General features: G+C 52.0%; 4 protein-coding genes across 4 annotated transcripts; 1 reads left to right on the forward strand and 3 right to left on the reverse strand.

Moving 5' to 3' along the window:
- Positions 1-1,090: 1,090 nt before the first annotated feature.
- Positions 1,091-2,961, forward strand: SMAC4_01222 (uncharacterized protein; the record flags this gene model as incomplete). Its single annotated transcript, XM_003352340.1, has 2 exons — positions 1,091-1,176; positions 1,239-2,961. 2 exons carry the CDS (start codon positions 1,091-1,093, stop codon positions 2,959-2,961), a joined length of 1,809 nt encoding a protein of 602 aa, XP_003352388.1.
- Positions 2,962-4,927: 1,966 nt separating this feature from the next.
- On the reverse strand, positions 4,928-6,067 carry SMAC4_01221 (uncharacterized protein; the record flags this gene model as incomplete). The annotated part of the gene is made up of 1 exon (XM_003352339.1): positions 4,928-6,067. The coding sequence occupies one exon, from the start codon at positions 6,065-6,067 to the stop codon at positions 4,928-4,930; it is 1,140 nt and encodes a 379-aa protein (XP_003352387.1).
- A 3,579-nt stretch (positions 6,068-9,646) lies between these two features.
- SMAC4_01220 (uncharacterized protein) lies at positions 9,647-10,756 on the reverse strand (the record flags this gene model as incomplete). Its single annotated transcript, XM_003352338.1, has 1 exon — positions 9,647-10,756. The coding sequence occupies one exon, from the start codon at positions 10,754-10,756 to the stop codon at positions 9,647-9,649; it is 1,110 nt and encodes a 369-aa protein (XP_003352386.1).
- Positions 10,757-13,327: 2,571 nt separating this feature from the next.
- On the reverse strand, positions 13,328-14,673 carry SMAC4_12623 (uncharacterized protein). The gene is made up of 2 exons (XM_066091077.1): positions 13,748-14,673; positions 13,328-13,694 (listed from the first exon to the last, which is right to left on the reverse strand). Exons 1-2 carry the CDS (start codon positions 14,562-14,564, stop codon positions 13,588-13,590), a joined length of 924 nt encoding a protein of 307 aa, XP_065945824.1. The 5' UTR covers positions 14,565-14,673; the 3' UTR covers positions 13,328-13,587.
- Between the last annotated feature and the right edge of the window lie 298 nt (positions 14,674-14,971).

Raw genomic sequence — 14,971 nt, forward strand, 5'->3', positions numbered from 1 at the left:
GATACTGAGTGGTTCATATCGACTCTCCCTCAAAGTCGCCAGGCTTTACGAGAAACAACTCAGTACTACATCTTTTTATGGCTTGCTCCCTTTCATCACTTCCAGTATTCCTCATGCGTTCACTAAATGCTCGCCATTTCGCGTCTTACGAACATCGAAAGCCAGGAGCTGTACCAATCGCACCGTTGACAATTCAATGTCTGCCCACCTAGAGGACGCTGGACTGCGGTTCCGTCAGCGGTCTAGTTCAGCCGCTGTGGGGCGGCGATCTCAACGCTAGCGCTTACCCCAGACTCCCGGATCACAGCTTCGGTGACCCCTTCGTGGTTCTGCCCGGTGTTTTGGCCAACCTGCCGCCTTGCAACTACTTTAGCGGTGGACCTCTCCATTGTGCTGTCTTCACTCTACCCAGCTGGTGTCTCTCGGTTTCCCATCCCTGGCGGTGAACAGACCGAATTACTCAAGACCTTTCGTCCCGCAAAATCCGATGGCCGAGAACAAGCTTGGCCTTAGTGCTCACCGACTTACTATGCTTGCTGGTCCAGCTGAGCTCGACAGCTCATCAAGCTCCATAACCGCATGTGACATGGCTTAAGGGCAATGCTGATCTTTATTACTCCGACGAGGTGGACATTACTTACCTAATCTATGTAGTTTCCACGCTGGATCTTGGGTGGGCGGTACCTGACGAGATTCCCTTTGGTAGACCGCATCGTCATCACCCTCAGGGATGATGTGTACATTAGCATCGACAAGGGCAACAGAGACAGAGACGGGAAGATGTCGATTTAGGTAGTGTGGGTCAATACTGAAACCGCATCTGCGATCTCTTTCTACCCCTGCGTTTTCTTCTTTTATCTCTCTCCCCGGTGTGCCAGTCACATTACGGGGTGCTTTTACCAGGTCAGCCATGGGCCGCATGTGGTGAGCATTGTGTCATGGACCCGAAGCGGTAGGCTCCTTGCGGTTGTAATCTCTCCCAAGGGGGTTTTGTATAAGTAGGGACGATGTAGTTCTTCGTTGTCGAGGAAGGCGGGTTCTTTTTATGACACCCAAACCCAAACCCTCCTTTCTTCTCATAACACTCATCATGGGCGTAATAGGACGCGCCATAGTAGAGGTCGGCTCTAAACTATCAGGCGTTGTTGCGAACCTGGTCCAAGAGAAAACAAATGGGTAGGTCTTCACTCCTTTCGAAACGTTGTAAGAGTAAGAGTACCGCTAACATCTCGTTCTAGTTCATCACGACTAGGGACATTTCTGTTTCCATTACTAGCCTTCTTCTTGGGCAACCTAACACCAGATGGGCAATATCCGTGGGGAAACCTAACAGACTGGGGCAACAATCAATACACCGAGTGTCCCATAACAGGAGCAGTGAGAACCTACGACTTTGTCATCAGCCGAGGAGTCATTGCACCAGATGGATACCAAAGGGACGTCTTGCTGGTCAACGGCGCCTTTCCCGCCCCCCTGATCGAAGCAAACTGGGGTGATAAGATCGTTGTCAACGTCTTCAACAACATCTCTTCTCCGGAGGAGGGCACATCCATCCACTGGCACGGTTTCCTCCATCAAGATACCCCCTGGGACGACGGCGCACCCGGTGTCTCTCAATGTCCCATCGCTCCCGGCAAGTCATACACCTACGAGTTCAAAGCAAGCCTCTACGGCACATCCTGGTACCACGCCCACTACTCGGCGCAATACGCCGGCGGCATCGTCGGCCCCATTGTCGTCCACGGCCCTACCCAGACCAAGTACGACATCGATCTCGGCCCCGTCATGCTCTCCGACTGGTACCACCGCCCTTACTTTGATCTGATCAAGGACATGCTCGCCCCCGGCGGCTCGCCCCGCGTGCCCTCGGACAACAACCTCATCAACGGCAAGATGAACTTTGATTGCGCCGCCGCTGCCGCCGCAGGCGACAAGACCCCCTGCACGCCCAACGCAGGTATCGCCAAGTTCAAGTTCCAAACCGGAAAGACGCACCGGCTGCGGCTCGTCAACTCCGGCGCCGACGGCGTCCAGCGCTTCTCCATCGACGGACATACCATGACCGTCATTGCAAACGATTTCGTCCCCGTCAAGCCTTACAACGTTACAGCCATCTCGCTCGCGGTCGGTCAGCGCGCCGATGTTCTCGTCACCGCCAACGCGGGAACTCCCCAATCCGCCTTCTGGATGCGCTCCGATCTAACCAGATGCTCAGCCTCCAAGCAGCCTCTCGCTCTAGCAGCCGTTTACTACGACCAAGCCGACCCCGACTCTCAACCAGCCAGCCGGCCATGGGCAGACGCGGGGGATCCGAACAGGAACTGCGGCGCAAGCGACGACTTGGACACCAGGGAACCGCTTTACCCTATTCCCGTCACCGAAACCCCGGCTGTGACGAAGGAGATGAAGATCGAAGCCTACCGAAACGCGTCGGATATCTTCCTTTTCAAGTTCGACGCCGTCAGTTCCCGGGTAGATTACAACCACCCGGCTTTGGACATGGTTACAAGGGGAAATCTGAGTTTCCCCGAGGTGTGGAACGTCCGGGATTTTGGCGACGCCAAAACGATCAGGATCGTGGTGAATCACCACGGCCCGGGGCCGCACCCGATGCACCTCCACGGACACAACTTCTACGTCTTGTCGTCTGGCCCGGGCAACTGGGATGGCAAGACCATCACCCGCCCAAGGAACCCCGTAAGACGAGATGTGGAGATTGTGAGGCCGAGTGGACACTTGGTGCTGCAGTTTGATGCGACGAACCCCGGCGTGTGGGCTTTCCATTGCCATATTGCGTGGCATGCGTCGGCGGGGTTCTTTTCGAGTTTTGTGACTCAGCCGGAGGAGATAGAGAGACGATGGGGAGGACTAGGGAAGCCCAGGAAGATGGAGCAGGTGTGTGGGGAGTGGGACGCGTGGAGCCAGATTAAGGTTGTTGATCAGATTGATAGTGGGACATAATAACCTGGAAGGGCGAAGGAGGTGTAAGGGATAGTAGGTGACATAACTATGGGAGGGACTTGGGAGTTAGGTGTAATTTTGGGCTGGCGATTTTTTGGTACATAATACCCTTTTGTTTGAATCATAGTTATTGTTGTGGTCTTCGGACCGTCGGATGTTTTGATTTCAAAGCTCTCATTACTGGTGAACGCTGGCCCGTTTGTAGCTCCGTTCTTTAGGTTGATGCAGGAAAATTGGGAGAGGAAGAGGGATTTGCAGTAGGTTGCGGATTGTGAAGGAGTTGGACACGCATTGCCATGATTCGGACTGCAAGTCTTGCAGCACCTGAACGGAGATTTTCAGAAAGCGACGGACATCAGTGATCCATGCGAACATCACAATCACCGACCACCCAAACAATAAACTGCCTTTAAACCCCCAAAATAAATCAGAAAAAGGAATGGACATCATTTCCGACATTTCCCATACTTGCTAGATCGATTGGAAAATGCAAAAAGCTAAGTCACCCAGATACGCTTGTAGAACGAACGACAATCCGCCAGCTGCAACTTTACGAAAACTTGCCACACGCAAGTTTTCATCAACGATAACCACTGCGCCATAAGACCACCCGTAGGGGCATCGGTGACTGCAGGGCTCCCCGTTGTGGTAGAGGGGCTAGGCTACGGGCCTTATATGGTGCCTGGGGCTGCCACGGGTAAGGTACCTGTGCCCTGGTTCAGGCAGTCTTGGAAGGTATGCGGGAAGTGTAAGGTGGTGAGTTTCGTCCGATGTTCGACGACGGGAAGAGGTGTGCAGGCTGCAGTGGCTGGACGGCGGTGGTGGTGGTAAGTACCTTAAGTATAATTACCTTACAGGCACCAGTATCTACGGTCAAATCAGAGCTAGCTACTTTTATATCCAGCTGGAACAACCTCGGGTCCTTCATGGCAGATAGACTCTCGTTAGGAATTCCAAACACTCTGTGATTGCCTTGAAGCTGGTGATTGTGTCCAGAGAAGAAGCTTTTTTCTGGACGAGGAGGGACCGGTGTTGGCTACAAGCTGGCAAGCGCGAGGGCGGGAGGCTTGGGTAGGTCGTAATTACGAGGCGTAAGTTACGTATTACCGAATGCGGACGGAGCAGTAAAGAAAGGGTTGCAGGACACTCGGGCATAACTTGCATGCATATCCAGAAAAACAGACATGATAAGACGAAGATATATTAATAGATCTCATCTCAAAATGTCTGCTTTAGCATGGACTTTTACCTGCGTTTTCGAGCTGTTGTCGCATGCTCAGAATTTGTCCCTGTTTCATCGCCACTTCGCATTTTCGCCAACCTGTTGGAGATTTGAGAGTTGCTTTAATCACTGCACCTTCCACAGTACCATGTCCAAAGGAGAACATAATCGGTGTTGATAGTTTCAGATTCAAACTTCATTCATTGTTCAACGGATCTGAAAATTTTCCTGGTTTCATTTTCCAAAATGCCTTGTGGTTTGAAATCCAAACTGAATCCTCCATCCTCCTCCAAGTATCTCGATATCCAACCTTTCCCATATCCAATTCCTCCCAGATGCTGCGCTGATGACCAATCTTCAAATCACAAACCATGTTTCCCTGTTGAAGAGCCTCTCCTCAAAGTTCAAACCTCCCAGGTCTACCTAACAAAACCCCAAAATTGCCGAAAGAAGCCGTGACGTTGGTAGGAAAGTGATTTTTTCGCCCAAAATTCCTGACGCCCTGTTTCGTTTCCCATATCCTGCTTCCCATTTCCTGCTATGTACTTCTTCTTCTCCGCCGGTGTCGTGCTGTCCGTGTGTGTCGAATGAGTGCTGCCGTTTTCTTGACGACCATGGTCCGTTCGTGTTTTCCTCCTTTCCTCCTTTCCTTCTTTCCTTCTTTCCTTCGCTGTGGGATGCACCAGGTTGATAAACGAGCCCCCGATTCTCCGTTGCGAGGGCATTCAGAGAACCACTTCCCGTTTAGCGCCAGGGAGTGGTATACGGAGCATATAACCAACCAAGAGCCTTTGCGTAAGGCATGTTCCGCCAGGAGCAAGGAGTTGGCTTCCCTTCTACCCTTAGCTTTTCTCCCTCGCCGAAACTTCCTTCTGGGTGTATCACTCGTTGCGCAGCCAAGGTGTGGTGTTGTGAGAGATGTGATAGTGGGGCTTCTCGGCGTTCCTGTTCAGTTCTGGTTACGCTGGGGGCGGTCGTGCGTTTGTTGGTATCCTCCTCTTTCCACATTCGCGTTGCTTCCTGCCACTGTTTCTCCTTGGGGGACGCGTAGAAAGGGAGGTGCTTCTCGACGGTGTTGGTGAGGAATATGGTGGTGGTATTCCAGATTTGACCGGGAAGGTTGAACCATTTGTTGTCCGAGTCATCGGCAGGTACGTATTCGGTCTCCTTCTTCTTGGAATCTGTGGATGGTGAAGATGAGGCTGCTCTTTTGTTCTGGTCATTCTGCAGCACGTCTTGCAGAGATGTTTTTGCCTTGATCTGGAGAGCGGAAGATGGCCAGTGCCAGCTCAATGAAGTTTTCCGATTATGTGATGTGAACGGACCTGTCCAACCCATCTTGCGGTCGATGAACCTGATTTGTTCCGACAAAAGTCGACTTTTCAAGTCTGACTGTCCATAAGTGTTGACCTTCCTATTCAATATGGGCTTTGTCGGGTTGGATTTGGTGATAATCGCCATGACATGCACTGGAGCGATGGCAGTCGATGCATTCTGCCTCAGTGTCTTTTTGGCTTCCGGCTCTCCATGCTTGTTGATAATGGCTGCGGTGGTAGCACAAGCGTCTCTCTCTCTCGTCTTGATCTGGCCACTTGGAAGGGTAGGTCCAAGCTTATGGGCAATAGAATTTTTTCTTTGCTTCCGTGGTCCCTCAGTCAGAAGGGACTGGGGCTTGTCTGAAATGTCGCAACCGCTATCATGCATTTCTTCACCTTCCTCTTCCCAAACGGTGGGGTACTCGTCGTTACTTTTGAGACGCCTCATGGCGAAAATGAACTCCTTATCAGGTATCGGTATCTTCCTTGAGCGCTTCCCGTTATGTGGCCGTATTGTTATGTTGGCTTGCGTCACTTTGGTAGTGAGAGTGGAAATGTGTTGATCCATGGTATTCTCCTACAATGAAATCGTCAGAACTTTAGACATATGTTGGCAAACTGGCTTCACACTAACTTTTCTCAGAAGGCAAGCTCTGCTTTGTTGGGTAGAAGCAATGTTTGTCGTGTGATAGGAGTTGAGGGGGATGTTTATCGAGTTCCGTGAAGACAGGATGGTGGCCAGGTTAAAATTGCGAGATGTTGTTAGACGAACATCGTGGAGATGGATAAATGTTCAGGAAGAAGAGAACATATGCTTCAATAATGGGATGGGAGGTATTTATACTAGTTCTTGAAAGAAAATATCCGAGAGCTCTTTTCTGCGTCCATGCAGGTATGGGTCTTGCATGAGTGTCCAAGATCTTCCTTGTTTCCTTTCCATCCAGGTGCATGTCCAATGAGGCTGGTGGGAATAATACCGGAACTACTCTCTGAGTCAAATTCCGGCACATGTGCAACCTCGTACATGTAATATGGACACGCAGCAAGGCTCCGAGAAAGACTTCTTCACATGCAGGAATTGGACTATGGATGAAATATTCAGCAATACTCTCGAGTCCTCTCTTCCCTTGTCCCAACCTACCTTACCGACTGTGTTTCTGTTGAAACAAACAGTTCACAAATGCTCCAAAAATTTTCTCTGCAGCTCTACATTCACGTGTTGACGGTCCAAGCCGCATAATGGTATTTCTTTTTCCCTACCTCGATCATGCCGGCCATCGACCAGAGAGCCCATCTCAAATGTCAGAACATTCCGCCCTTCTTTTTGATTCACAAACTTTCCCATCTTTATCCCGCCGTGCCCAAAGTGCAAGGAACCATACCAGTAGCAACTTCCTGCAGTCTTCACCACGGTGACGCTTCTTCGAATCCCAGATTTTCTCCCGACTGTACAGTCCGATGGTGAAACAGCGAGCGTACGCTCCTTCCCCTTTCACCTTCCCTTCAACTGATTCCTTCCCTCCTCCTTCCTCTCAAGACTTGCAGACTCAAAACACATCGCTCCTACCCCACCATTGCTTCCATGCTTCCTGCCTGTTCCTTCCTGCACGGGCGTCTCTCATGTCCACCGGAACCAAAACTCATGTTCTCACCCCATCATTAGCGGCGGTACGCGTCATGTCTTGCCACCCTGCGCCTTCGCCGTTGCCGTTGATACCTCTAATTGCAGTCGTCGCATTTGGAATGGGTCTTGCAGAACCAGCACAGCTTTTCCAAATCTGTGTTGTCGGTCTTGCCGTTGAAGCATTCCCAGGCCATTTTGATTCGAGATCCTTTCTTCTTTCTTCTTTCTTGATGGGTTGGTGACCGTCGACTTTACTGCTCAACTCCGGTTTGGGATTTTGTCGCGGTAAAGAAACTTGGTGTTGTAGAGGTGAAGAGTTATGGATACCAGAGCTGGAGAGTGATGTACGATGAAGATCGGGGGTGATTAGGTTGCAGAAAGGAAGGGGAATTCATGGGTGATATATACATGGTCGTCAATGCCAGAACACATTGATTTATCTTCATCGTCAAATCATGGTTGTTAACGGTTGGGCTGGAGTGTGTCAGCCAACTGCTCGGTGGTCTCTCCAACCGTATCTAGAAGCGTTTGCAGCTTGAAGCCTGGCCGAGGAGTCCCCCAACGTACTGTTTGGGCATCTCGACTTGATACCCGATGAACGGTCGCTAGAGGTATGATTGACAGAAAGATGATCTAATAGAGACGAAGGATTGTTTCTTCAAACAACGATCAAGGACTGCAAGAAAATTTCATCAAATCCGTCAATACTTGAATCATTAAAACAGTCTCAATAGTCATGTTTCCAGTTGTCCACCTCGATTGATTGTGGCGTATCCACCTCCTCCACGTAAAATAGCTTCCAGCTTCAATCCAACCCCTTTCCTTTGGTAAATACCTATTATTATTATTATCCCAATTGCCTCCTGATCACTGTGTAAACATGTTCTCCACTACTTGAAGACCGCAAAACTCCGTTATCCACAGAGCTAACACAGAGACACCGTCGTCATTGGCAATCTGTCTCGAGCGTTTAGAAGCCAAGAGCAAAATTTTACGAACAGAAAGTGCATCCCGCGTGAAACTTTTATTTGTAGACTCTTTAGCTAAAACTTGAAGGACTTATTCCCCTTCCTCTTCAATCTACCAAGCCAACCAACCAACCAACCATGCATTTTCCCAATTATTTCTCCTTGCCTCAGTACCACTACCCTCTCCTCAATTCCTCTTCAGCACCACCCCCTCTTTCATTTCCTGTTGTTTGATGTCGTCTTCCCACCACCACTAACCCACTGGCCAGGAAACCCCCTAGAACTCAACCCTTGCCCTCCTCATCCTCCTCCTCCTCCGGACGTAGAACTCGAAGAAGCCACGTAAGAACCTCCGGTAGAGGTAGTAGACTGCCGAACCAACGGACTGCCCCAGATGCCACGACGGACGACGCGCCCGATGAGTCCTTGTCACACTTGTCGCATTTGCTGTGGATCTTGCAATACCAGCACAAGTGCCCCTAGGAAGAGTTGCTGGTTTGGCAGTTGCAGCAGATCCAACCGGTTGAGGACATTTTTTGTTGAGCAGGTAGGTAGGTGGAGTGGAGTGGTGTCGAGAATCGAGATCGTGGTAATCTTTGGGTCTTGGAGCGAGGTAAGTAAATTTTGAGTGTGATGAAGGAATGTGAAGAGAGGACTGCTTAAGGTGGTTGTATCAGAGCGGGCGATGTTTCCAAGGCTCATATATACAAAGTCCTCGACTCCGGTGAGCATGGTGTCCAATGGACATGATCACGTCACCATGGTCGAGGATGAGAAGGCGTGCGTCAACCAGACCATTGCCCAGAGGCTTCTCACCACCTCCTTCGAAAATGTTTTCCAACTTACTGAGGTAGGCCTGAACAGAGCCTTCATACTGTGTTGTGTTGGGTCTGTGTTGGTAGCGGATGAAACTTTCTTGTTTGTGAATCACAAATGCACTGATGATAGGGACAGTTCAAGACTTTCAAACGGGGAATATGTTAAGTTCGCTATCGTCATTCAAGCAAATACGAGTTCTTATTGCTCGAGTGACTGTGTATGTATGTAGACCGGCTACAACATCTCTCTCCTTTCAACATCCAGTTAGTCCCTTTGTCCAGTCCAGTTTCCAGCACAACTTCTCCACAAACAAAGAACGTAGGCCAAAACAACCTAATCAAGGCTCCTCTCATGGATTCATGGTCTTGTTGATAAAGCTGACATACCCGACCATAGCAATCCACAACACATCTCAAAGAGATATGGCGCGGTCGCAGAACAATTCTCCGGTTCTTGAGCCGTCGGGTCGATTTACCAGCTTCTCCAACCACCAACCACAGCAGCCTCAAAACCAGTAGTAAACCCACTCCCTCACCCCCTCTCTTCGCCGCTTTCCTTCCAACCTATCTCCCCCCTCCCCCTCCTCCTTCACAACCCACTCCCTCAAAATCGAGTTCCTGCCCATCACCACATTACCAATACCCTCCCGCCCTGTCTTCCATCCCCTATATTTCGCATCTCCATGCTCGCACTCCCCACACTTCCCATGCCCCCTACACCCAGAACAATGAAACTCCTACTTCAAATTCTTACCAGCGCAGTTACAGCATTCCCAACCTTCGTCTTGGTCAAGACAGGAAGTCGAGATGGCGAAGGTGAGGGGTATGACGCAACGGGTGCAGTAAGAGAGGGAGGCGGAGCTTGCAGTTTTCGGTGAGGTTGCTGCAGGTGGTGATGGGGTGATGATTTGGTCGGGGTCGAGGTAGGTGGCTGGATCGGGGTAATAAGCGTCGGGGTCAGCGTTGGGGTCAGCGATCCATGACATGATGGGTGAGGCCTGCAAGGGTGGCGAACGGAGGAGAGGCGGGGGAAGAGTGTCTGGTGCGGTTCCGGGTATGGTTACGGCTTCGGTGCTAACTCCGGTATCGGCTTCGGGGGAAATTCCGGCGATGGCGTTGTCACTGCGGGTGTGGAAGCATTCCTCACGTGGTGTTATTGGCGAGTTGTTGAATAGAGGGGATGCCGAGATTAGTAATTCCTGCAGCTGCTGCTCTTGTGGGCAGTAGGCGGGAAAGGCGTAGTACACCGGCTGGACCTCGCGGATGGGATGCCATTGGTGTTGGTGATCGGGGATGCTCGGTCGGTATTTTTGGCCATACTGATATTCTTCGGGATCAAAACATTCTACGACGAGTGATGCGGGAGGAGTCGAAGGTGAAAGGACATCCTCCTCGCAGGGCTCTGTCGAGTCGGCAGGAGAAGCTCCGGCAACTTGGGGTGCGGAAGAGACGGGCACATTGGGAACGGTCGATGTTCCCAAGACTTGAAAGTTTCGAAGAGACTCGAGGCCCCAGCTAACCCTTGTTCCACCAGGTCTGTTGGTCGGGAAGATTATGGGGTCATTGGTGGTCGTGGGTGAGACTAGCGGTTCGACGATTGGAGATGGCTTGAGTAGCGCGGTTACGAGAGAAGGTTTTGCATTCTGAGCGACCTGTTTCCTCTGTGCTGCAACAAGTTTGGAGATAGCTGATATGCCTCCTTTAGGACGTCCGAATTCTGTTGTTGGCCGACGAGAGAAGCTCATCACGCCAGGCAACGGGCTGCCGCACGAGTCCGATTCGGTGTCCTCCCAGACGTCGGTGTATCTGTTTTCTGCCACGCTAGGGTGATTGGAGGATGAAAGCATCGGGGTCTCTGAGGCGCCGTTAAGGCCGCAAATCCGCGCCAAAAATCGTGCTGTGTGTGATTCGTGTTGGCTTTCAAAGCAAGCCTCAACTCAAACATGATGACGGATGAAGTTGAAAGAGGAGAAGGCGGATTCTTATACATCGCGCGACGCATGTTATGCATTCTCCTCATAACGCATTCACGATGCAGCTGTGTAGTAATTAATCCCTCAAACACACCATCTGCGAGCATAAACGATGCAGAGTGGTCCCGGTAAATAAGCAGTCCTGTTGTGCTTGGGGCAAAAGTGCTGGCGTTATGCATGCGGCGGTTGCTGAGCGGAGACCCTGATCAGCGAACAATGAAATAACGCGAAAACGATGCACATGGAAGTAGGAGTGATAATAGGCAAACACCATGGACAAGTATCCTTGATTGTGAACAACAGTAAAAAAACAAACAGCGTGATACAGGCGAGACAACTCGCCACCCGGACCTTTCTCATACCCAATTCCCATACCTTGCGAACGCCATCATGCACTGATGCTAGTATCGTACGGCCTCTTCCAACCCCTTCGATAGCCCATATTCAATCCGCAGGGGGCGATGCCGTTCTCAACATGAGCCATCTCTTTCGTGGCGCCTGCGCCAGTTCATTCCCTTTCCTCAGGCCCCGGTAGGCTTGACTTCCTCTGTCCCCGTTGTCGTCTCCACACTCTCCTCCACAGCCGCCGGCCCGCTCTGCTGAACTTGCTGCTGAGTTGTCGGAGGCGTTTCCTTTTGTTGCTTCGCCGCCACAGCCTCGGGGCTAGGCGAAGAACTGCCGCTGCTAACATCATGCACATGCAGCACCTTGTCGACATCATGAACCAGTTGCGAGACCTCATCTTCGACCTCGCGTTTCGCCGAGCCCTTCAACTGCCTGTCCGCCTCCTCGTCTCCAACCAGCTTCCTCCACTCGGCCTCCAGTTCCTCACGCCACCCAAGCGCGTCAGCCAGCTTCCGCACGCCAGTGTCGCAGTCTCCGAGGACCAGGACGTCATCGGGCTGGGATCCCAAAGACCCCACACGCTCCATGTTGAACAAAACGCGGGGCACTTCGAAGGGGGCAAGGTCGGGAAGACCGGCGAAGGGGTGGACGGTTAAGCTTGTGCCGAGGACGAGGACGAGGTCGGCTTCCTCAGCCATGTGCCTCCTGTCGAAGAAGAGGGAGGGAAGGTTCTCATGGAAGAAGACGATGTCGGGCTTGACTAGACCGTTGCACTTCTCGCAGTGCGGGACCTCGGCACGGCTGACATGTTCGCGCATCTTATCGTCGGGATACGGCGTCTTGCAGTCGATGCAGCGCTGGGAAGCGAAGCTGCCATGGGCCTCTACGATCAAGTCGGCAGGGACACCGGCGCGGCGCTCCAGGCAGTCAATGTTTTGGGTGAAGAGCTGGTAGAGGAGGCCCTTGGTGGCCAGGAGGTTGATGAAGACATGTGAGATGGTAGGATGGAATTTGCCAGGGTAGAGGTCCTTGGCGAGCACGTAGAATGGCTTTGGGTTCTCCTTGAAGAAGGGCAAGCTGAAAACATCTTCGGGCTCCTCAAGATCCAAGGCGGCCAAGTTGGCGTAGAGGCCAGTCTCGGGAGAGCGGAAGTCGGGTACTGTAAATACGGGTAAGCAAAGAATTAAAGGTTCCTTAGCAATATTGAGTGAGAAAAAACTTACTGCCAGCAGCAGTCGAAATACCCGCGCCCGTCAAGACAACAACCTTTTTAGCTTTGCCGGACTTGATGTAGTCGGCGACCGCGGGCAGACTGCGCTCTGAGAGGTTCTCAGGCTTGGTCGTTTCAGGAACGGCAGAAAATTCTTGACCCATTTTCCTTCGTGGCTTCTTCGGCTTTTTGAGCTTCTTGGGTTTCTTGTTGTTTTTCCCGCCGACGGCAAAATCGTCAAAGCCGACAAAGTCGTCGTCGTCGTCGTCGTAGTCTGTGAGTTTTCCTTTGGCGCTGAGGCCGTGATTCCCGTATCGGCCTATTTTGACGGCTTTTTTGGCGATAAGAGATTGCGATACGAGCAAACGGTCAATGTGTTGCAGGAACAGATGTGTAACTCGGATGAGGCTGTGTGTTGTTTCGCCTTGATTGAGTTTAAAATGAAGCACAAACAATGATGAAATGAGATTTGAACGATGTTGGTGGAAAGGGCGATGATGAGGCTCCAGTTGAAGTTACAGTGGACGTCGGGCCTGGACTTGGTTACATCATCCACTGGCCGGTTTGTCAGATCCCGAAACGAACAAGACACACCGACTGACTGGTCCGGTACGGAGCGGGGACCTCTTATCGCCGTTGACCGGTCGGGTCGGGTTGCTGCGCAATCTCTGACAGCGGGGAATTGTGGGGGCACGGGGCTTCTAGTCAGGGGCACAGGAGGCACAGGGCAGGCAACCACAGCCTTACGAGTCAAGATGGGAGCTGGGTGATCCTTCTCGGGCAGGGCCAAATTTGTCACCTACCCTGCACTTACGGTGCACCTCACAGGGCACGGTCAATAACTCACCGTGCCACAATCCTGGTTGAGCTGGATTGGGAACAAAATAATATTCCAGATACTTGACATGGAAAGCCAGACACACCAGATGCAGCGTGATTACTGATACATTTTTCTATGGCGTTGTTGGTGGCACGCTGCTGGCGTTCTTCTCTGCGGTGTGACTCCAGTTCCACCAACCTCGTATCACCACGCACAGTGGTCGAATTGGCCTATCACAACCAGCTCACCAACGTCGGGTATAACTACGTGCTTGACTCTTAAAAATGTCGTAGGAACAACTCATACACTCTAAAACTCGGTACATGGCTTTCAGCTCGAAACCTCGGGGCCGCTGCCCTTGTCAACGTTGATCTTGAGCGAGAAGTCAACGTGCGGCACACCTTGGTGGATGGAGCTTGTCGAAAGGATGTCGATATCTGGTGTCATGTCAGCCATATTGCTCCGCGTGAATGATCCTTGGAGAACTTACCGTGGCAAATGTAGGACTCAGCGTTGTCGGCAGTCAAACCACCGGAAACCTCAAGCAAGAACTGCTTCTTGCCGGCCCACCTCTCCTTCAGGCTGCGAGCCGCCACCTTGACACCCTCACCAGTGAAGTTGTCCAGCATGATGATGTCGGCACCAGCAGCAATCGCCTCGTCGGCCTCCTCCTCACTCTGCACCTCAACCTCGATCTTAAGGCTGAAGCCACCGGCCGCCTTGGCCGCCTTGACAGCCTCGGTAATGCTGCCGCGGCTCCACACATGGTTGTCCTTGAGCATGGTCATCGTGCTGAGATCCATGCGGTGGGTGTCGGCTCCTCCGACGAGCATGCCGTACTTCTCGACAAGGCGGAATCCGGGCGTGGTCTTCCTAGTACCCGCCACGATGCCCTTGTATCCGGCACTGCGCAGGTTCACCAGCAGGTGCCGGCTCTGTGTGGCCACGCCGGAGCAGCGGGCCAGGATGTTGAGGGCCACACGCTCGCCCTCTAGCAGGCCGCGCGCGGGTCCGCTCACCGTCGCCAAAGCCTTCTTTCCGCCGTGGGTCTCGACGTGGCAGCCCTCGGTCGCGTGCCACTCGACGGTGCAGCCGCACTGCTTGAATACTTCGTCGAAAAAGGGCACGCCGGCCAGGATGCCCTGTGACTTGCCCCAGAGAGTGGCGGTGCGAGGCGCGTCGCCGACAACAAAACCGCCGACGTCGAATGAAGGGGTGTCCTCAGCGAGCCAGGCCGTTATTTGGGATTTCCACGAAACGGGGAGGATGTGCTCGAGGGAGCCGTGGTCGAGGGCCATGTCAATCATGATGGGCGATTTTTTATTTGCGATGAGTCCTGAAGGTGGGATTGGTGAGTGATGGGATTCGGTATTTAGTTAACGGTTCCAAAAATTATTTTGAATAGTGTAGAAATAGTCGTAGTCTTAGTCACACTTATGAAGAGGACACTTAAAAGGTGGCGGAATCAGATGAGCGGAAGACACGCCGGTGCAGCTCCGATAATACCCGCTGCACAGCTCTCAATGTCCGGAAGAGGCCCGAAACAGGAAATTCGGCAGTGGTTGGAAAAAAGAGGAAATATGCAAAAGGACTTCCGGGCCAATGCAGCTGAGGATTTACACTTACAGATATCGAAAATCAAGTCGTCGCGGATTGTGAACTCGAGACGAATGACGTTGATCTCCCCAGAAGGGTCCGCTCCCGGGCCGCGCCA

Source organism: Sordaria macrospora, chromosome 1, assembly GCF_033870435.1.
Source record: "Sordaria macrospora chromosome 1, complete sequence".
NCBI lineage: Eukaryota > Fungi > Ascomycota > Sordariomycetes > Sordariales > Sordariaceae > Sordaria > Sordaria macrospora.